Source organism: Aegilops tauschii, chromosome 2, assembly GCF_002575655.3.
Source record: "Aegilops tauschii subsp. strangulata cultivar AL8/78 chromosome 2, Aet v6.0, whole genome shotgun sequence".
Taxonomy (NCBI): domain Eukaryota; kingdom Viridiplantae; phylum Streptophyta; class Magnoliopsida; order Poales; family Poaceae; genus Aegilops; species Aegilops tauschii.
This window is the reverse complement of record NC_053036.3, coordinates 581,294,330-581,315,907: the sequence shown is the minus strand read 5'-3', so window position 1 is coordinate 581,315,907 and position 21,578 is coordinate 581,294,330. Positions and strand designations below refer to the sequence as shown.

At 46.6% G+C, this 21,578-nt stretch overlaps 1 protein-coding gene across 1 annotated transcript; it reads left to right on the top strand.

Annotated features, from left to right (window-relative positions):
• The first annotated feature begins 1,163 nt into the window (after positions 1–1,163).
• LOC109736810 (kinesin-like protein KIN-14H) lies at positions 1,164–6,430 on the top strand. Its single transcript, XM_020296022.4, has 17 exons — positions 1,164–1,623; positions 1,724–1,942; positions 2,026–2,170; positions 2,532–2,641; positions 2,720–2,839; positions 2,918–3,121; positions 3,235–3,444; positions 3,540–3,614; positions 3,699–3,845; positions 3,968–4,109; positions 4,206–4,315; positions 4,729–4,887; positions 4,967–5,166; positions 5,248–5,329; positions 5,511–5,615; positions 5,706–5,810; positions 5,905–6,430. The coding sequence occupies exons 1-17, from the start codon at positions 1,588–1,590 to the stop codon at positions 6,091–6,093; spliced, it is 2,358 nt and encodes a 785-aa protein (XP_020151611.1). The 5' UTR covers positions 1,164–1,587; the 3' UTR covers positions 6,094–6,430.
• The last annotated feature ends 15,148 nt before the right edge of the window (positions 6,431–21,578 follow it).

Genomic DNA, 21,578 nt, shown 5'->3' with positions numbered 1-21,578 from the left:
CATTTGTGCTTAGTTGACAGTGCAGTATGTATAGTGATGCAGCAGCAGCTTCCAGCAGGGACAGCTCAAGGAGAACACAGAAAGAAAAAAACCGGGTAGATTTTGTCGCGAAAAGAAAAAAACCCACGGGTTATTATATTTATTAACGGGCCCTAAGCTAATGATTGCAAAGTCGAGCACACTAACTCGGCAATCATCATCGTGGAATTGAGTCATGGACCATATAGATACACCATCCCGGCCCCCTGTACGTAAAGTACAAGAAAGATAATACTACTAGTAGAAGCTTGATATTGAGGGCAGCTTCAAAAGCGCTCGAGACCGGCCGGAAGAATATTATCGTCGGCAGAGGCCATCATCTTCTGTATGTACTCCCTCTATAAACTAATATAAGAGCGTTTAGATAACTATTTTAGTATTCTAAACGCTTTTATATTAGTTTACGGAGGGAGTAGAATATATACAAGAACCACCACCGAACCAAAAAAGAAAAGAAACACCAACTAAAGCAGAAGAAGATACGTTCAGCAAATCAAATAGTACCATTTTCCTAACACATCTGGACCAAGGAAAGGATGGTCACGAGGAGCTAATCCGGCAAAGCGACAAGACGGGGGAGGATTAATTAGCGAGCCGGATTAGGCACGGCTAACTAAATTAAGCATACATCGCATCCCTCAATCAATCAAAATCAAAATATAAAAGAAAAATCAAATAAGCGTCGCGTCGTCGTCGTCGTCCTGCAGTGAAGCGACTGAAGCCAGCCAGCGACGCCGCACCTCCGTGCTGCTGACTTCTCTCCCCTCCCTTGCGACCCGGACCAAAACCCAACCAACCCCAAGGCCGGCCACAGAGAGAGAGCAACGTCGCACCGCGCGGCGCGTTCGTCTCGGCCCACCAGCAAAGCCAGTAGGCCCATCCCGAAGCCCACGACACGGAAGCTGACCGTTCACCCGCAGCAACCCCATCCCCAAACTGCCCCTCCCCCCCCAACAAAAAAAAACCCAGGCCAAGCGAACCGCGCCGCGCCACTTGCCCGAGTCCCACGCGCGCTGACGCGAGGCCGCCGCGCGCCGGCGCACCGGCCAGCCAGTGGCAGGCCCGTAAATACCGTGGGCCCGGCGGGCCTGCAACGGCACCCCCGAGGCCCCCGCGTGCCCCGTGCCCATCCAAAACGTTCGAAACATTTTGAAATAGCTCCGCTCCCCTCCGCCGCCGCCCCCCTCTTCCTCCCCCTTCCTCCTCCCCCTCCGGCCTTCTAGGGCTTCTCGCTCGGATCCGAAATACCTCCGGGGAGCTCGCTCGCTCGGCAGGCGATTCCTTCCCGATCCGGCGGCGCGGCGTGGTCTGTCGGTCGGTCGGCGCTTCTAAGCCACGGGAGGTCGGGAGGGAAAGGGATTCCGCTGCCTTCGAGTCCACTCCACCCTGCCCCCCCTCCATCCATCCCGAGAAAGCTCCCTTTCCCCCACCCACCTCCACCTCCACCTCCACCAGTCCATCACTGGCGAGGAGAGGAGAAGAGAGACCGCTCACTCTCCGCTAGTAGTATTAACCCCTAATCCAGCTAGTAATAATCCCCGCCCGCCCATGGCGTCCTCCCTCACGCCGCGCAGCCCGTACCAGGTGACCCCTCCTTCTCTTCTTTCTTTCCCCTTTTCTTTCTCCCGTGAATGAATTTCTTCGATTTGTTCCTGATTTCTTGGTGGTAATGGTGGCCTCGCAGAAAAAGGAGAACCTGGGGAGCCTGCGGCGGGGGATGGGGTACAACGCGCCGCCGCGCCGCAACGTGCTCTCGGCCATCAACAACGGCGGCGGCGCCAACGCCGAGCCGGCGCCCTCGGAGGCCGGCTCCGAGGCGCCCGCCTTCGAGTTCAGCGGGAGGGAGGATGTGGACCGCCTGCTCAGCGAGAAGATGAAGGGCAAATCCAAGAACGACTACAAGGTCTTCCTTCTTCCCGGGTTTCCTGGGGTTGATTTCGTTACAGATTTGTGGTCGGGTTTCCTGAACCCGTCGGATTTGTGCAGGGCCGGACGGAGCAGATGAGCGAGTACATCAAGAGGCTGAGGGCCTGCATCCGGTGGCTGGTGGAGCTGGAAGACGGCTACTTGGCCGAGCAGGAGAAGCTTCGGGGGCAGATTGATTCAGACAATGCTCGTCATGCAGAGTTTGGTGAGGAATTCTATTCTCTGATGCTCATAACTCCTTCCGTGACTGTTTGTTCTTGTCGAGGGTACAAGTGACTCATTTATTATACCACTTGCGTACTCTTCTCTCATCAATTTATCATCCTCTGGGTGGCGTCGAACCCGTGACTGTGTTCAGTCCTGCATTATAATGCTCCTGCTTCATCTTTTGTGTCTGTCTGTTTGGTCTTTCAGACTGAGCTATTTTTACCGAGTTCTTACTGTTCTGATCACCATTTTATTATTTGCTGGTGTTCAACCATAAAAAATGTAGTTCGTAAAAATGCAAAAAAATATAGATATTGCCATATTCTCAGAATCTGAATTTTGTTGGATTGTCTCTGCAGAGGCTCAGCTCGGTGGTGCGCTTGAAGAATTGAAAGCGGCAAACTTGGAGATGACAACACGGTGTGACTCACTGGAGGAGAGCTTGAACAAGGAGAAGGCCGACAGGCTGGTGAGAACTCCGACGACACTATTATGTATCTGATGCGATAGAGACTTGAACCTTAATTCTCAATTTCCAAACTGGCAGATTGCTGTGGAATCCTATGAAAAGGAAAGAGAAGAAAGGGAATCAGCCGAGGCTTCACGGGATGTACTGACCGTCGATCTTGAAAGGGTCACTCATGAGGCAAAACGGTTCAGTGAGCAGGTAGAGGTTCAAATCATGATGTCTTCACATGAGTTCATATCGTAAATCCTTTTGCTGACTGCAAAATTTGTGAACTAGCTAAAAATGGTCCAAGACACCAACAAAAGACTTCAGGAATACAACTCCAGCTTGCAGCAATACAACAGTAATCTTCAAGCTGATACATCGAAGAACGGAGAAATCATTTCGAAGCTGCAAAGGGAGAAGAGTGCAATGATGGAAGCCATGACTAATCTGAAAGATCTTAACAACTCAATGAAGAACCAGTTGGATTCTTCCATGGTGAGTTTTGTTTGTGGCATGTAAAATTGTAGTTTTCAGTTTCCAGGCTTAGTATTTTCAGTCAACTCTTTCTTTCACTTATAGTTTGCACAATCTGTTTTATACTCTTTCAGTCCTCCCAGAAAGAAGCAATTAGAGTGAAAGAAGAACTTAGAAAAGAAGTAGAATGCCTCAGAGCTGATTTACAACAAGTTAGAGAAGACCGTGATCAGTCTGTTGCTCAACTGAATACCTTGACCGCGGAACTGGCCACTTACAGCGAACAGGCTAGAAAGTCTTCGAAAGACTCTGAACTTTTGAGAATAAAGGCGGCAGCCTTTGAGGTTTGTGCTTTCAGTTCATTTGGTTAAATGTGACTAGTTGGCTAGACATTATGCTTCTTTTTCTGCGAAAGACTTAACATTATGCTTGTCCTCAGGAAACATGCAGTTCACAGCAAGAGCAAATTGAAACATTGCAGAAGCAGCTTGCAGTTGCAACTGAGAAGCTGAAGGTTAGAAAAGCATATTTGTAGCTCATGATTTTTCGCAAATATATAACATCATTTGAAGATTAATATATTTATTTGCTTATGCAGCATGCTGATGTGACTGCAATTGAGGCGATGACAGGATATGAATCACAGAAAGAGACAATCAAAGATCTGGAAGAGCGTTTGGCATATGCAGAGTTTCAAATCATTGAAGCTGACAAGCTACGAAAGAAGCTGCACAATACCATCTTGGTAATACTTACAAAACAGTGGCAGGGGATGGACTTAATCTGTTGTAAAACAAATTATAAACAAAAGTATTGTAATATTATGCAGGTTTCTCTCTTGGTATTGATTATGTTCTTTTTTTGCAGGAACTAAAAGGCAATATCAGAGTATTTTGTAGGGTTCGACCTTTTCTGTCGGACACCGATTCTAATGGTCAGGAAGAAGCCATTATTTCTTATCCATCATCCGTGGAAAATGCTGGGCGTGGTATTGATTTAATGAATCAAGGTGAATTATGCTACTCACACTTATGCTGATTATACTTTTGATAGTTTCTTGTGTCAAATCTAACGAGACATTATGCCTTTGGTTTTGCATTTGTAGGTCAGAAATGTTCTTTTTCATATGACAAGGTTTTCGATCACAGCGCTTCGCAAGATGATGTGTTTGTGGAAATGTCACAGCTAGTCCAAAGTGCGCTTGATGGATACAAGGTAATAATCTTTCAATACAAAATTAAGTGCTGTTGCTACTGCCTGGTTGCAACTTGGAATTGTCATTCATTTTCTTGTAGTAACTAGGCCGTAGCAGCGTCTGTTAGAACAGTTTTATTTTAGTATCTGTCATATTCTAATGGTATCTGTGTTTTTTCCACCACCGCCACACATAGAAACTGCAATTTGATATGCACATTCTTTTACAAATGTTTATTCTTGTGCCTTGTGGTATGTGAAAAAATAGTTAACTAATCACACACATTCTAATCACTTCTATGTCACTGTCATCCTGGAGGCTCAAGCTTATTTATAGATTTCAAGACCTATTTTATTTGCATGCCTCTGCAATATTTATTTCATTTCAGTTAATATGATAGCTGTTATGCTTAATTTACCTTTGCATGGTACAGGTATGCATATTTGCATATGGTCAAACAGGGTCAGGTAAAACTTATACAATGATGGGTAAGCCAGGCCGTGATCAGAAAGGTATCATACCTCGATCTTTGGAGCAAATTTTCAAGACCAGTCAGTCTCTAGAATCTCAAGGATGGAAGTATTGTATGCAGGTTAGTCCGTGCATTACATTGCAATATAGCTCCTGCAATATTGTATTATCCATGTTGTTACTAAGACATTTACACACAGGCGTCAATGTTGGAAATATACAATGAGACAATTCGTGACTTGTTAGCACCAGGACGCTCCAGTAGTGAGATGCCTGGCGGTAAACAATACACAATAAAGCATGATTCCCAGGGAAACACAACAGTCTCCGATCTTACAACTACTAATGTGTTCAGCACTGCTGATGTGACGTCTCTTCTAGAGAAAGCATCTCATAGCAGGTATACAGTTGATTGCCGAACAAAAAACTTGTGCCCAATAATTATCTTCTGAATCTGATTTGATGCACCACACTTAAACAGGTCTGTAGGTAAGACCCAAATGAATGAGCAATCTTCCAGGAGCCATTTTGTCTTCACACTAAAGATATTTGGATCAAATGAGGTAGTTCACTCTCTCAACTTTGAGTTTAACAAACACTGTCTGAAACTTTACAAAATCATTATGCCAACAGCTGCTGACATTCTTCTAGGAGTATGCTATTTTTTTTGCAAAGGTTTTGCTTAGTAAGTGAATACGGATATTGAAAACTGAGAGTAATATGGTGCTTTTGATCTGATTGCAGAGCACAGGCCAACAAGTGCAAGGTGTGCTGAACTTGATTGATTTGGCTGGGAGTGAACGGCTTACTAAAAGTGGCGCAACAGGTGAACGCTTGAAGGAAACTCAGGTGAGCAGTTCAGCATGAAACCTTAACTACGTTGGGATTTGGTGATAATGATGCCACAGATTTTAACTGACATGTTTGTTGATGTTTCAGGCCATCAACAAGAGCCTGTCAGCTCTCAGCGATGTTATCTTTGCGATTGCGAAAAACGATGACCATGTGCCCTTTAGGAACTCGAAGCTCACGTACCTCTTGCAGGTGAGTGCCCTCTGCTGCATAAGTAACAACCCATATGTATAAACGACCTGCGAACAACTTCTTACATTGACTTGGTGTTGTTGGCTTGTTGCAGCCTTGCCTTGGTGGGGACTCGAAGACGCTCATGTTCGTCAACGTTTCGCCCGAGGCGTCCTCAGCCGGGGAGACTCTCTGCTCCCTGAGGTTCGCGTCGAGGGTGAACGCGTGCGAGATCGGGGTGGCGAGACGGCAGACACAGTCCAAGTCCTCCTCGGATAACAGTAACAGGCTGAGCTACGGGTGAACTCTGTCATGCCTGTTAACGGCCATCGTGGCCTGATGTTGATGTGATACTGCTGCATAACGAGCTGCTAGGCTAGCAGCTCCGTGGGCCAACTTGGCCACGAGCGTGCTGGCGACGCGGCGCGGCTGGCCTCTGGTATTAGCAACATGTACAGTCAGTAGGGAGAGTGGCAGAGCATGCGCTGTGGTATTGAGAGCAGGAGAGAACCTCTGCTTCCAGCCATGATGATTCGTCTTCTGTTTGTAGTAGCTGATTGATTTGAGATTTATTGAGTAATGTTAACTGGCGCTATATTCTTTCTGTGTGACTTCAAGAATGAATCCATGTGCTGATAATATGATTGTGCGTCCATCAGTGTGTCTGCGACTCTGTTTTATAAGGAGCGGAGCCAGGATTTGACCGTAGGGGGAGGAACTCTGTTTTAGGTTTCTTTGAGACGGTTCTTCTTTTTATGAAGAACATCATATAGTATATGGGAGTACTTCAAAAAAGGGGAATATGGAGTTTTTTGACGGGCAATGGCAGGTGCTCTGCCTTTTCATTTAGAAGGGGGAAAAACTGTACATGAAGACTGCAAGCAGCCGGAGAAGTTTAAGCAGAGATATAAGAGAGAAAATTAAATTAGGGACTGGGCTACTAGAGTCTAGAGCCAACATGGCCCCTTTGACGGCATCGTCTAAACCTCCTAGGCCCCAACAAAGAGGCTGATCTTGTCTGTGATCATGGCATGAAGACCATGCGCCGTAGCAAACTTTTGCTGGAAAATACATCGATTTCGCTCGTTCCAGATGTTCCAGGCTATGTACGCCGCCGCCGTCGCGGCATGGATGTTCTCATGCATGATCTTGCACCTGGTCGTGGCAGCCCGCCAAGATTTGATGGAGGTGGAAGATAAGGCAGCGGCAGAGGCCTCCGGCTGGGCAGATGCAAAGGAGTGCCAGGCCTCCTTGGCAAAAGGGCAGTCCAGCAGTATATGATGGCAGTCTCTGGCATCTGGTCACACATGCTGCAGCAAGGATTGTGAGGCCATCCTCGAGCGGCAAGGCGGTCGGCTGTCCATAGTCTGTTTTGAAGTAGGGTCCAGATGAAAAATCTTATCTTCGGCTCAGCTTTGATGTTCCACACCTTTGCAAGCGTAGGCATGTCAATTCTGGTAACGAACTGTATATTATATGCCGATCTCGCACTGTAGCATCCATCTGAAGAGTGGATCCATTTGATTTCATCGTCTTGGTCAGAGAGGGTAATCTGCTGCAGGGCCGTCAAGATGTTTAGCAACGAGTCCAGAGATTCGGCAGAATTGATCCTGTGCAAGCCAGTCATCCATTGATTGCTGTTTAATCCATCTCGGACACAGATTATTTTTCATTCTGGATAGCTTGTACAGATCAGGTGCAATGTCCATTGGTGCCATCCCATGTAACCACCTGTCAGTCCAGATACTCGCTTTTCTTCCATTACCAATTTTGATTGCAGTGCAGGCAGCAAAAAGTTGACGATCAGAGGCATCACACAGCGTGGGTGTGCCCTTCCACGGCCTATCAATGTTGTCCCATTCGTACCATGGCCAACGCATGCGAAGGGCCCTACTGTAGGCAGTCAGATCTTTGATGCCCAGCCCGCCAACAGTCTTTGGAGCACAAATCCGCTTCCAATTAACCAGGCACTTTCCACCATAAGCCTCATCATCGACGTTCCATAGGAATTTCCGGCGCAGTTTGTCAATCTGTTTCTCAGCCCACTTGTCCAAAGCAAAAGCAGTAAGGTAGTAGGTGAGAGTAGAGGTAAGAACAGAGTTGATGAGGAGCAATCTGCCTGGTCGCGTGAAAAATCTTCCTTTCCAAGGTCGGAGGCATGCGGCAAGCTTATCCAACAGAGGTTGTATCTCAATTCTTCTTGGTTTTCGAAGCGAGAGTGGCAATCCTAGGTATCTGCATGGGAGGGATCCCAAAGAGCCTCTGAAATCCTCCAGAAGGGAAACAAGATCAGGGTTATCACATCTGACTGGGTAAGCCACACATTTTGTAGGGTTGATCTTCAGTCCCGAGGCGTTAGCAAAGAGCTTGAGGCACTGCCCACAGGTCTGAGATGTTCGGTTGAATGAACAAGGCAGCGTCGTCAGCATAGAAACTCGCTCGTAGCCTAGGAGAAGGAATTGGCATAGGGGATAGGATCTGCAAGCTTGTTGCACGATTCATGATTTTTTGAAGCGGATCCAAAGCAAGGATGAAAAGCATCCGCAAGAGGGGGTCTCCCTGCCGGAAGCCACAACGGTGCTGGAAAGGTACGCCTATTGATCCATTAAGGAGCAGACGTGAGGAGGCCGAGGCGAGCAAGATGCAGACCATATCCCTCCATTTCTGTCCAAAGCCATAGTTCTCCATGACCTGTAGCAGATATCCCCAACCAATCGAGTCAGAAGCCTTTGCAAAGTCAAGCTTGAGGAAAAGCAGGCTCTTCTTCTTTTGATGTGCATCCTTGATGACATTCTTGACATAAAGAAAATTGTCTTGGATTGATCTTCCTCAAATGAAGGCGCTCTGAGTGACTGACACAAGCTTTTGCAGTTCAGGGCCAAGGCGGTTGGCAAGCACTTTGCAGATGATTTTGGCCACACTATGCATCAAGCTGATCGGCCTATAATCCGAAGGCGTGGCGGCACCCTCTTTCTTAGGTATAAGCACCAAGTTTGCAGAGTTTAGAATCTTCCATTGGTCCCCTTTTAGGATGAAAAGGTTGTTGAAGACCCGAAGCAGATCATGCTTAACAAGCAGCCAAAACCTCTTGAAAAAGCCTCCAGTGAAGCCGTCGGGGCCAGGAGCCTTCTCAACGTGGGCCTCGAAAACTGCACGCTTGATCTCATCGTCAGTGAATTGCTCTTCCAGGTGCTGCAGATTTGCCCGTTGAATTCCCAGGCAGTCCCAGTTTAAGTTGGAGGTTGGAGGGGTCGCAGTTACTAGGATGTTTTTGAAGTGGTCCAGGAGAATAGCCGCCTTCTCATTGTGATCATTTGTTTCTCTATGCTGTCCAATGAGCGAAGCAATGTGGTTTTTCCTTCATCTGCCATTTGCCCTTAGGTGAAAATGTTTTGCGCTCGCATCTCCCGATCTGATAGTGGTAAGCCTTGCTCTCTGCTTCCATCTAATCCTCTCAATGGTGGCAATTCCTAGCAGCTTTGCCTTCAAGTTCCTTCTGAGTGCCCACTCCTCAGCTGTGAGCTCTCTGTCCTCCATCGCCAGGTCTAGTTGAAAAAACACCTCATTTGCAACATCAGTTGCTAGATTGGCCTTTTCCTCAATTCTTTGTTCCACTTTTTGAGAGCCGCCGCCGTTCTGGAAAGCTTCGCATGCAGAATTCTGATTGGGTCTATCGTACTCAACGGTTTGGTCCAGGCCTCCGAGACAATCTCATCAATCCCTTGCATGTTAAGCCAGAACGATTCAAATATGAAGGCCTTCGACTTTGTGAGATCCATCTTCCTCATGACCAGGGGGCAGTGGTCTGAGAGAGCCGTAGAAGCAGGGGCCAGGTGGTATTGCAGGAATCTTGCTTCCCAATCAACTGTGAAAATCAGTTTATCAATCCTAGTAAGAGTGGTGCGCTCTCTTTCGTTCGACCAGGTAAAACGCCTGCCAGAGAGGAGCATCTCTCGTAGCTGCACGAAATCAATCAATTTCTGAAGCGGCCAAGCATGGGAAGGTTGATGTTGTTGTTACTCTTGTCGGCTGTGCATGCAATCAGGTTAAAGTCTCCAAGCAGCAGCCACTCCTTTCTGACCAGCGGCTTGAGGTCCCGAATCTCCTGAAGGAAAGCGATCTTGTCAGCGTCAAGCTGAGGCCCACAGACGCCGGTGATGAACCAAGAAAAGTTGTTGGATCGATCGGTGATAGTCCCCGTGATGGAGTGAAGGCAATGAATAGTAGGATCCCTTGTGATTGTAAAGTCATCAGAGCAGGGAATCAGAATTCCACCCCTAGAACCCAAAGCAGGTAGGCAGATGAAGTTGTCACAAAATTTCTGTCTAGCGGCCTCAGCCACAAAGGCTCTATCAATCTGCTGGACTTTGATCTCTTGCAAACAAACAATGTTGCAACCTTTATCGGCGATCATCTTGGCCACAACCCTTCTCTTTGCAGGGCACCCCAAGCCTCTCACATTTCGATTGAAGATGGAAACATCCATGGAAAACAATACATACTCAACCTCAGACAGAAGCAGAAAGAGCAGGTACAGAAACAGGTGGTACAGACACGCTAGCATCGACCAGGGCAATAACTGTTGGGGAACGTAGCATGCAATTTCAAAAAATTTCCTACGATCACGCAAGATCTATCTAGGAGATGCATAGCAACGAGAGGAGGAGAGTGTGTCCACGTACCCTCGTAGACCGAGAGCAGAAGCGTTAGCTTAACGCGGTTGATGTAGTCGAACGTCTTCGCGATCCAACCGATAAGGCACCGAAGGTACGACACCTCCGAGTTCTGCACACGTCCAGCTCAATGACATCCCTTGAACTCTTGATCCAGCAAAGTGTCGAGGGAGAGTTTCGTCAGCACGACGGCATGGTGACGGTGATGGTGATGTGATCCGCGCAGGGCTTCGCCTAAGCACTATGACAATATGAACGGAGGAGTAAACTGTGGAGGGGGGCACCGCACACGGCTAAGACAATAATTGATGTGCTTTGGGGTGCCCCCTTGCCCCCGTATATAAAGGAGGAGAGGGGTGGAGGCCATCCCTAGGGGGTGCGCCAAGTGGGGGGAAACCCACTAGGACTCCTAGTCCTAGTTGGTTTCCCCCTTCCTTCTCATGGAGGGGGAAAGAGGGAAGGAGAGGGAGAGGGGAAAGGAAAGGGGGGCCGCGCCCCCTCCCCTTGTCCAATTCAGACTGCCCATGGGGGGGGGGGCGCCACCCCTTGTAGGCTGCCCTCTCTCTCCCCTATGGCCCATAGTGGCCCATTACTTTCCCCGAGGGTTTCCGGTAACCCCTCGGTACTCCGATAAGTATCCGAAATGCTCCGAAACCATTCCGGTGTCCGAATACCATCGTTCAATATATCAATCTTTACCTCTCGACTATTTCCAGACTCCTAGTCATGTCTGTGATCTCATCCGGGACTCTGAACAATCTTCGATCACCAAAACACATAACTCATAATAGAAATCGTCATCGAACGTTAAGCGTGCATACCCTACGGGTTCGAGAACTATGTAGACATGACCGAGACACATCTCCGATCAATAACCAACAGCGGAACCTAGATGCTCATATTAGTTCCTACATATTCTACAAAGATCTTTATCGGTCAAACCGCAATGACAACATATATCATTCCCTTTGTCATCGGTATGTTACTTGCCCGAGATTCGATCGTCGGTATCCTCATACCTAGTTCAATCTCATTACCGGCTAGTCTCTTTACTCATTCCGTATTGCATTATCCTGCAACTAACTCATTAGTCACATTGCTTGCAAGGCTTATCGTGATATGCACTACCGAGAGGGCCCAGAGATATACCTCTCCGGTACTCGGAGTGAGTTCTAATCTCGATCTATGCCAACCCAACAAACACCTTCGGAGACACCTGTAGAGCATCTTTATAATCACCCAGTTACATTGTGACGTTTGATAGCACACAAGGTGTTCCTCCGATAGTTGCATAATCTAATAGTCAAAGGAATATGTATAAGTCATGAAGAAAGCAATAGCAATAAAACTTAACGATCATTATGCTAAGCTAACGGATGGGTCTTGTCCATCACATCATTCTCCTAATGATGTGATCCCGTTCATCAAATGACAACACATGTCTATGGTTAGGAAACTTAACCATCTTTGATTAACGAGCTAGTCAAGTAGAGGCATACTAGGGACACTTTGTTTTATCTATGTATTCACACGTGTATCAAGTTTCCAGTTAATACAATTCTAGCATGAATAATAAACATTTATCATGATATAAGGAAATATAAATAACAACTTTATTATTGCCTCTAGGGCATATTTCCTTCAGTCTCCCACTTGCGCTAGAGTCAATAATCTAGATTACATTGTAATGATTCTAATGTTGGAAATATGTCCTAGAGGCAATAATAAAGTGGTTATTATTATATTTCCTAGTTCATGATAGTTGTTTATTGTTCATGCTATAATTGTATTAATCAGAAACCGTAATACATGTGTGAATACATAGACCACAACATGTCCCTACTAAGCCTCTAGTTGACTAGCTCGTTGATCAATAGATGGTTATGGTTTCCTGACCATGGACATTGGATGTCGTTGATAACGGGATCACGAAATTAGGAGAATGATGTGATGGACAAGACCCAATCCAAAGCATAGCACAAGATCGTGCAGTTTGTTTTCTAGAGCTTTTCTAATATCAAGTATCATTTCCTTAGACCATGAGATTGTGCAACTCCCGGATGCCTTAGGAATGCTTTGGGTGTATCAAACGTCACAACGTAACTGGGTGGCTATACAGGTGCACTACAGGTATCTCCGAAAGTGTCTGTTGGGTTGGCACAAATCGAGACTGGGATTTGTCACTCCATATGAGGGAGAGGTATCTCTGGGCCCACTCAGTAATGCATCATCATAATGAGCTCAATGTGACTAAGGAGTTAGCCACGGGATCATGCGTTACAGAATGAGTAAAGAGACTTGCCAGTAACGAGATCGAACGAGGTATGGAGATACCGACGATCGAATCTCGGGCAAGCAACATACCGATGGACAACGGGAATTGTATATGGGATTGATTGAATCCCCGACTTCCTGGTTCATCCGATGAGATCATCGTGGAATATGTGGGAGCCAATATGGGTATCCAGATCCCGCTATTGGTTATTGGCCGGAGAGATGTCTCGGTCATGTCTGCATGGTTCCCGAACTCGTAGGGTCTACACACTTAAGGTTCGGTGACAATTGTATGTGGTTACCGAAGGTTGTTCGCAGTCCCGGATGAGATCCTGGACGTCACGAGGAGTTCCGGAATGGACTGAAGGTGAAGATTTATATATGGGAAGTCCAGTTTAAGTCGCCGGAATAGTTTCGGGGGTTATCGGTATTGTACCGGGACCACCTGCCCCAGAGGGCTTAGTGGGCTGAACATGGGTGGGAACCAGCCCCCTAGTGAGCTGGTGCGCCCCCCAAGGGCCCAAGGTGCCTAGGGTTGGAAACCCTAGGGGGTGGGGGCGCCTCCCACCTGCTTGGGGGGCAAGTCTCCCCCTCCTGGCCGCCGCCGCCCCCCTCTATATGCATCTAGGGGGGCCGGCCCCCTCTCCCCTTCAACCTATAAATAATGGGGGGTTGGGAGGGCAGCCGCACCCTTCCCCTGGTGCAGCCCTTCCACCCTCCAACTCCTCCTCCTCCTCCTCCGTAGTGCTTGGCGAAGCCCTGCCGGAGAACCGCAAGCTCCACCACCACACCGTCGTGCTGCCGGAGTTCTCCCTCAACTTCTCCTTTCCCCTTGCTGGATCAAGAAGGAGGAGACGTCCCCGGGCTGTACGTGTGTTGAGCGCGGAGGCGCCGTCCGTTCGGCGCTTGGATCGGATCTTCCGCGATTTGAATCGCCGCGAGTACGACTCCATCAACCGCGTTCTTGTAACGCTTCCGCTTAGAGATCTTCAAGGGTATGAAGATGCACTCCCTCTCTCTCGTTGCTAGCATGTCCTAGATTGATCTTTGTGACACGTAGGAAAATTTTGAATTATTACTACGTTCCCCAACAGTGGCATCATGAGCTAGGTCTATGCGTAGATTCTATGGACGAGTAGAACACAAGTAGTTGTGGGCGATGATTTGTTCAATTTGCTCACCGTTACTAGTCCTATCTTGATTCGGCGTCATTGTGGGATGAAGCGGCCCGGACCGACCTTACACGTAAGCTTACGTGAGACAGGTTCCACCGACTGACATGCACTTGTTGCAAAAGGTGGCTAGCTGGTGTCTGTCTCTCCCAATTTAGTCGGATCAGATTCGATGAAGAGGGTACTTAAGAAGGGTAAATAGTAATTGGCATATCACCATTGTGGCTTTTGCGTAGGTAAGAAACATTCTTGCTAGAAACCCATAGCAGCCACGTAAAACATGCAACAACAATTAGAGGACGTCTAACTTGTTTTTGCAGGGTATGCTATGTGATGAGATATGGCCAAAAGGATGTGATGAATTATATATGCGATGTATGAGATTGATCATGTTCTTGTAATAGGAATCACGACTTGCATGTCGATGAGTATGACAACCAGCAGGAGCCATAGGAGTTGTCTTAATTTATTGTATGACCTGCGAGTCAATGTAAACGCCATCTAATTACTTTACTTTATTGCTAACTGTTAGCCATAGTAGTAGAAGTAATAGTTGGTGAGACAACTTCATGAAGACACAATAATGGAGCTCATGATGATGAAGATCATGGTGTCATGCCGGTGACGAAGGTGATCATGCCGCGCCCCGAAGATGGAGATCAAAGGCGCAAGATGATATTGGCCATATCATGTCACTTTATGATTTGCATGTGATGTTTATCTTGTTTACATCTTATTTGCTTAGAACGACGGTAGCGTAAATAAGATGACCCCTCACTAATTTTTTTCAAGAAATGTGTTCCCCCTAAGTGTGCACCGTTTTGGAGGTTCGTTGTTTCGAAGCACCATGTGATGATCGGGTGTGATAGATTCTAACGTTCGCATACAACAGGTGTAAGCCAGATTTACACATGCGAAGCACTTAGGTTGACTTGACGAGCCTAGCATGTAGAGACATGGCGTCGGGACACGAGAGACCGAAAGGTCGAACATGAGTCGTATAGTAGATGCGATCATCATGGAGATGTTCACCGTTGATGACTAGTCCGTCTCACGTGATGATCGGACATGGCCTAGTCGATTCGGATCATGTATCACTTAAATGACTAGAGGGATGTCTATCTGAGTGGGAGTTCATTAAATAATTTGATTAGATGAACTTAATTACCATGAACTTAGTCTAAAATTGTCTTTACAATCTATATTGTAGATCCAATGGCCCACGCTAATGTTGCCCTCAACTTCAACGCGTTCCTAGAGAAAACCAAGTTGAAAGACGATGGTAGCAACTATACAGACTGGGTCCGTAACTTGAGGATCATCCTCATAGCTGCCAAGAAAGAATATGTCCTTGAAGCACCACTAGGTGACGCACCATTTTCCCAGCAACTCAAGACGTTATGAACGCCTGGCAGTCGCGTAGTGATGATTACTCCCTGGTTCAGTGCGGCATGCTTTACAGCTTAGAACTGGGGCTCCAAAAGTGTTTTGAGCAACATGGAGCATATGAGATGTTCCAAGAGCGGAAAATGGTTTTCCAAGATCATGCCCGGGTCGATAGATATGAAGTCTTCGACAAGTTCTATAGTTGTAAGATGGAGGAAAACAGTTCTGTCAGCGAGCATATACTCAAAATGTCTGGGTTGCACAACCGCTTGTCTCAGCCGGGAGTTAATCTTCTAGATGACTCGGTCATTGACAAGATCCTCCAGTCGCTTCCACCTAGCTACAATAGCTTTGTGATGAACTACAATATGCAAGGGATGGAGAAGTCCATTCCTGAGTTATATTCAATGCTGAAATCAGTGGACGTGGAGATCAAAAAGGAACATCAAGTGTTGATGGTGAATAAGACCACTAGTTTCAAGAAAGGCAAGGGTAAGAAGAACTTCAAGAAGGACGGCAAGGGAGTTGCCGCGCCCGGTAAGTCAGTTGCCGGGAAGAAGCCAAAGAATGGACCCAAGCTTGAGACTGAGTGCTTTTATTGCAAGGGAAATGGTCACTGGAAGCGGAACTGCCCCAAGTACTTAGCGGATAAGAAGGCCGACAACGCCAAATATATGATATACATGTTATTGATGTGTACCTTACCAGCACTCGTAGTAGCTCTTGGGTATTTGATACCGGTGCGGTTGCTCACGTTTGTAACTCAAAACAGAAGCTGTGGAATAAGCGGAGATTGGTGAAGGACGAGGTGACGATGCGCGTCGGGAATGGTTCCAAGATTGATGTGATCGCCGTCGGCACGCTACCTCTACATTTACCTTCGGGATTAGTTTTAAACCTCAATGATTGTTATTTAGTGCCAGCTTTGAGCATGAACATTGTATCTGGATCTCGTTTAATGCGAGATGGCTACTCATTTAAATTCGAGAATAATGGTTGTTCTATTTATATGAGAGATATGTTTTATGGTCATGCCCCGCTGGTCAATGGTTTATTTTTATTGAATCTCGAACGTGATGTTACACATATTCATAGTGTGAATGCCAAAAGATGTAAGGTTGATAATGATAGTCCCACATACTTGTGGCACTGCCGCCTTGGTCACATTAGTGTCAAACGCATGAAGAAACTCCATGCAAATGGACTTTTGGAGTCTCTTGATTATGAATCATTTGACACGTGCGAACCATTCCTCATGGGCAAAATGACCAAGACTCCGTTCTCCGGAACAATGGAGCGAGCAACCAACTTGTTGGAAATAATACATACTGATGTATGCGATCCAATGAGCGTTGAGGCTCGCGGTGGCTATCGTTATGTTCTCACCCTCACCGATGACTTAAGTAGATATGGGTATGTCTACTTAATGAAACACAAGTCTGAGACCTTTGAAAAGTTCAAGGAATTTTAGAGTGAGGTAGCAACGTGACAGGAAAATAAAGTTCTTACGATCAGATCGTGGAGGAGAATACTTGACTCACGAGTTTGGCACGCACTTAAGAAAATGTGGAATTGTTTCACAACTCATGCCGCCTGGAACACCTCAGCGTAATGGTGTGTCCGAACATCGCAATCGCACTCTATTGGATATGGTGCGATCTATGATGTCTCTTACCGATCTACCGCTATCATTTTGGGGTTATGCTTTAGAGACTGCCGCATTCACTTTAAATAGGGCACTGTCGAAATCTGTTGAGACGACACCGTATGAATTATGGTTTGGGAAGAAACCTAAGCTGTCGTTTCTGAAAGTTTGGGGATGCGATGCTTATGTCAAGAAACTTCAACCTGAAAAGCTCGAACCCAAATCAGAAAAATGTGTCTTCATAGGATATCCTAAGGAAACTATTGGGTATACCTTCTACCTCAGATCCGAAGGCAAGATCTTTGTTGCAAAGAATGGATCCTTTCTGGAGAAAGAGTTTCTCTCAAAAGAAGTAAGTGGGAGGAAAGTAGAACTTGATGAGGTAGCCCTGATACGTCTCCAACGTATCTACTTTTTCTCACGCTTTTCCTCTTGTTTTGGACTCTAATTTGCATGATTTGAATGAAACTAACCCCGGACTGACGCTGTTTTCAGCAGAACTATCATGGTGTTGTTTTTGTGCAGAAATAAAAGTTCTCAGAATGGAACGAAACTTTGCGAGGATTTTTTATATCAATAATAAGAATTTCTGGAGCCAAGACCCACCGGAGAGAGGCCCCTGGTTGGGCACAACCCACCAGGGTGCGCCCCCCTCTCCTGGCGCGCCCAGGTGGGTTGTCACTACTGCAGGATGCTGCTAACGCGACACTACAATCAGAGACCCTTTCACGAAACTGTGTGCGATGCATTTATCACAAACGGGGATGTAAAAAAACCATCAAAAAAGGTTCAAAACATTTGCAATGGAGGATGCATCAAACACGATTCAGATTTTAGTTGCGTGTGCGATCCAGGGCATACGGTTCAGTCCAATAAACCATTTGTGATGAGGCGGAACAAATGAAACGGGCAGCCTGATGAAGGCGTGTGCGATGTACAGCATACGGTTCACTCGGATGAACTGTTTGTGATTAGGCAACACAAAAGAAACGGTCAGCCAGATCAAGGTGTGTGCGATGTACAACATACAATTCACTTGGATGAACTGTTTTTGATTAGGCAACACAAAAGAAACGGTCAGCCAGATCAAGGTGTGTGCGATGTACGACATGCGGTTCACCTGGATGAACTGTTTGCGTTGAGACAAAAGAACAAAAATGGTTCAATATAACAAATACCATAAATATTGCAAGGTTCAAGTTCAAAGATTACAACGCCCAAATTCAAACATTGCAAGCTGCGTCATTTCTGAAAAGGGATCAGCCGCTAACAAGTCATATATGGGTTTGACACAATAACTTCCAATTGCTTTGCCATATGCTCTTCCAATACGAAGTTTGGCATTTTTGGAGGCACTTCCATTCCGCAGTACCAGCCGCCTCTGATAATCATACCATTGATCTTTCCTAATTAAATGCGTTTTCAACCTCAGTACCCTCAGCACCTTTGCTCTGGCAAGAAAGAACATGGCGAGTGTAATCTCTGGTGGGGTCCCTCGGTAGGATTTCAAAGTAATATTTGAGAGATGCAGATCCAGGCATTCGATGTGATTGTAGTTATCAACATCTTCCACCGGGCCTAATATGCACTGCAAAAGAAGAGAACGTGTTAGTGCCTACATGCAGTTTTGAACACTGCTACACGCCCATTTGGTTTGCAGGATTTGTAAAATGCACCAACGTGCCATCTTTGATCTGTCATGATTAACATGGGCATTAATTTGATTACAATCTAGAAACATGTAGCCTTCTTCACAAGAGGTTGGATTGGATGAAAAATTCCCTAAGAAAACTAGTACAGATGAATCCAAAGGAGAAATGCTTATGGACAATTGTAACCATATGAATGAAGCAACCAATATGGGGTGGGGGTGTATGTCCTAAAATCCTCCAAAATTCCTTCAGAAATTGTAGTACATAGTCATTGTAAACTTGGGAAAAGGTGCAAGAAATTGAACTCCCTTATGGTTAACATTTAACACGAAAGGAACATCACCTCGATATATAGCTTCTTCAGGCACGGAAAGCATCTCAGGCAACTGAAAACTTGGTCCAGGTTGGGGACGACAGATTCTAGTGCCAAGACCTTCACTGTGCCCAGAGTCTGGGTGAAGCTTCGCTAGATGACAGACGAACATACATCTTCAAAACTAGAAATAACGTTGATATCAAGAAGGAGAGGTATATAAGGTGACTGTTGTACCTGAAAGTTGTAGTATTTGACAGACAAGTAGCCCACCACTTCCAATTTCGGCGCAGAAATGACATTGATTCTTGTTGGACCTTGTTGATCAGCTACAAGTAATCTCCCAAGTGAAGGTGTGTCCTGGATGACCATATTGTGGCCCACCTTTTGTGATCTCTCGTTGCAGCACCAGCAACACACATAAATAGTGCGGAGAGTCCTGGAGGTGATGTGCAAGGTACTCGACCAATTCATCGCGTGAAGATGAAGGAACTCCAGTGCAGTACAGCCGCGGAGCAGGCGCTCCATGTGATCCTTTGGGATGCGGACGGCGACGAGCTCGAGGTGCTTCAGTCGTGGTAGAAAAAGAGCGGGTGCGTCATTAGGGGGGGATGGCAGTTCATGACTTGGCGAGGCGCAGCGTGGGTGCGAAGCGGAGCACGGACGTTGGCAGCAAGCTCATATGCCCATCATTATAACTTAGCTTCTCGAGCTGATCTATGGCGCCGGATCGGAACCACTCGTCAAGCTTGGCTCGCTCCTTGCCATTGGAACGGAACTTGCCCGCGATAAGGCCTTTGATTGGGCCATGGTGACTGCCGAGGATCTGGGAGAACGCATCCAAGCTTTGGCGATAGCCATGGCAGAGCTTGTGGGCGTGGAGGAGGTCGACAGGGGTGCGGAGCCATAGGGTGCGCCACTGCCGGGAAACGGCGGCTGTCCTCGCCCGATTTCTGATTGGGAGGAGGGATATGATGACTATCAACATATCATCGAGGAGGTTGTTGATGAAGTCTAGGCCTGCTGGAATCGCTTCCGGTTCTTTCTCGACCCGCCTCCGCTTGTTGGTAGCCTCGTTCTCCACCTCGTCGGCGGGGACGGGAACCTCTGTCTCCATATTCACGCTGTGCTCCGGTGCTTCAGCAGCCCCAGCGTCGCCACCCCCTCCGATGGGGCGCTTCGGCGACATCCTCGTACATTGACGGCTTTGAGGACTCAAAGCAGCGTCGAGGATGCGGGCGGAGAGAGAGGAATTGTGTGTGTGGCGAGGATGGGGGGGGGGGGGGGGTTGCGGCCGCTCGACGGCGCCATTAATATAGTCCAGTGGGAGCGAGGCGAGCGGGGGTCCAAGGCTGTCTCGCTTCCCGGTGAGAACGACTGCTTAATCTCTAGTATGAATGAAATCTATGCTTAATTACTCAATTTTAGTTGCAAAAATAGATAGTGGTCTTGATTTTTAGCTGCATATTTTGACAAATCGCAGTGTCTCTTGGCTTAGCGCCGAAGTCTGGTTTTAATTTGCATACCGTAATCTGAACCGTTTGCATTGAAGAGATGCACAGATCCTGTGTTGAATAGCTTGTACGCTTCCCGGTGAGCCTGAGCACCGGACTGCGCTCGCACGCCTCCCATTCAGTCAAGCAGCTGTCCACACGGCACCTCCTATAGCCATAAAAACCAAGACACGTGGCGTCACATGAATGGTTAACCGAACGCAATAAGAGGCAATGGATATCGTTTCGTCCCAAAGGTGGGACGTTCCCTACCAAAAACCATCATGCTTGTTATGAGAAGCTCCGGTTTGTGAGAAGCATATACCCAAACCTGCCCCAAATGGGACAAAATTTGTACCACGGCATGTTGATGCCACTCCATGATAGCATGCCAAGTTTCATGAATTTCAGACGAGTTTTGGATTTACTAGAATTTAAAAACCAGGCATCCCAACGTTTTTCCGCCAATCAACGGTGCCCTGGTGTTTGAAATTCATTCCCATTTCTTGCATGGGACCTAAGCATGCACCCAAGGACACATATTTGATTTTTGAACCAATTTATATGCACTAGAGCATGCGCATGTAGTTCAAATTTGAATTATGCACATAAATGCATTGAAAACTCACTTAATGCATAAAAATGTCCAAACGAACCCCGAAAAATCACAAAAATTCACACAACACTCCTGTTGTTCTATGTTGACACGAGAAAAAAAGCAATAAGAGGCAATGGATATCGTTTCGTCCCGAAAGGTGGGACGTTCCCTACCGAAAACCATCATGCTTGTTGTGAGAAGCTCCGGTTTGTGAGAAGCATATACCCAAACTTGCCCCAAATGGGACAAAATTTGTACCACGGCATGTTGATGCCGCTCCATGATAGCATGCCAAGTTTCATGAATTTTAGACGAGTTTTGGATTTACTAGAATTTAAAAACCAGGCATCTCAATGTTTTGCCGGCAATCAACGGTGCCCTGGTGTTTGAAATTCATTCCCATTTCTTGCATGGGACCTAAGCATGCACCCAAGGACACATATTTGATTTTTCAACCAATTTATATGCACTGGAGCATGCGCATGTAGTTCAAATTTGCATTATGCACATAAATGCATTGAAAACTCAGTTAATGCACAAAAATGTCCAAATGAACCTGAAAAATCACAAAAATTCACACAAC

Bases quoted from the DNA above. Each gene is read 5' to 3' on its own strand.
- LOC109736810 (XM_020296022.4), top strand. From the start codon at position 1,588: ATGGCGTCCTCCCTCACGCCGCGCAGCCCGTACCAG. The intron at 2,171-2,531 runs GTGAGGAATTCT...TTGTCTCTGCAG, and splicing joins TGCTCGTCATGCAGAGTTTG to AGGCTCAGCTCGGTGGTGCG. The intron at 3,445-3,539 runs GTTTGTGCTTTC...GCTTGTCCTCAG, and splicing joins TAAAGGCGGCAGCCTTTGAG to GAAACATGCAGTTCACAGCA.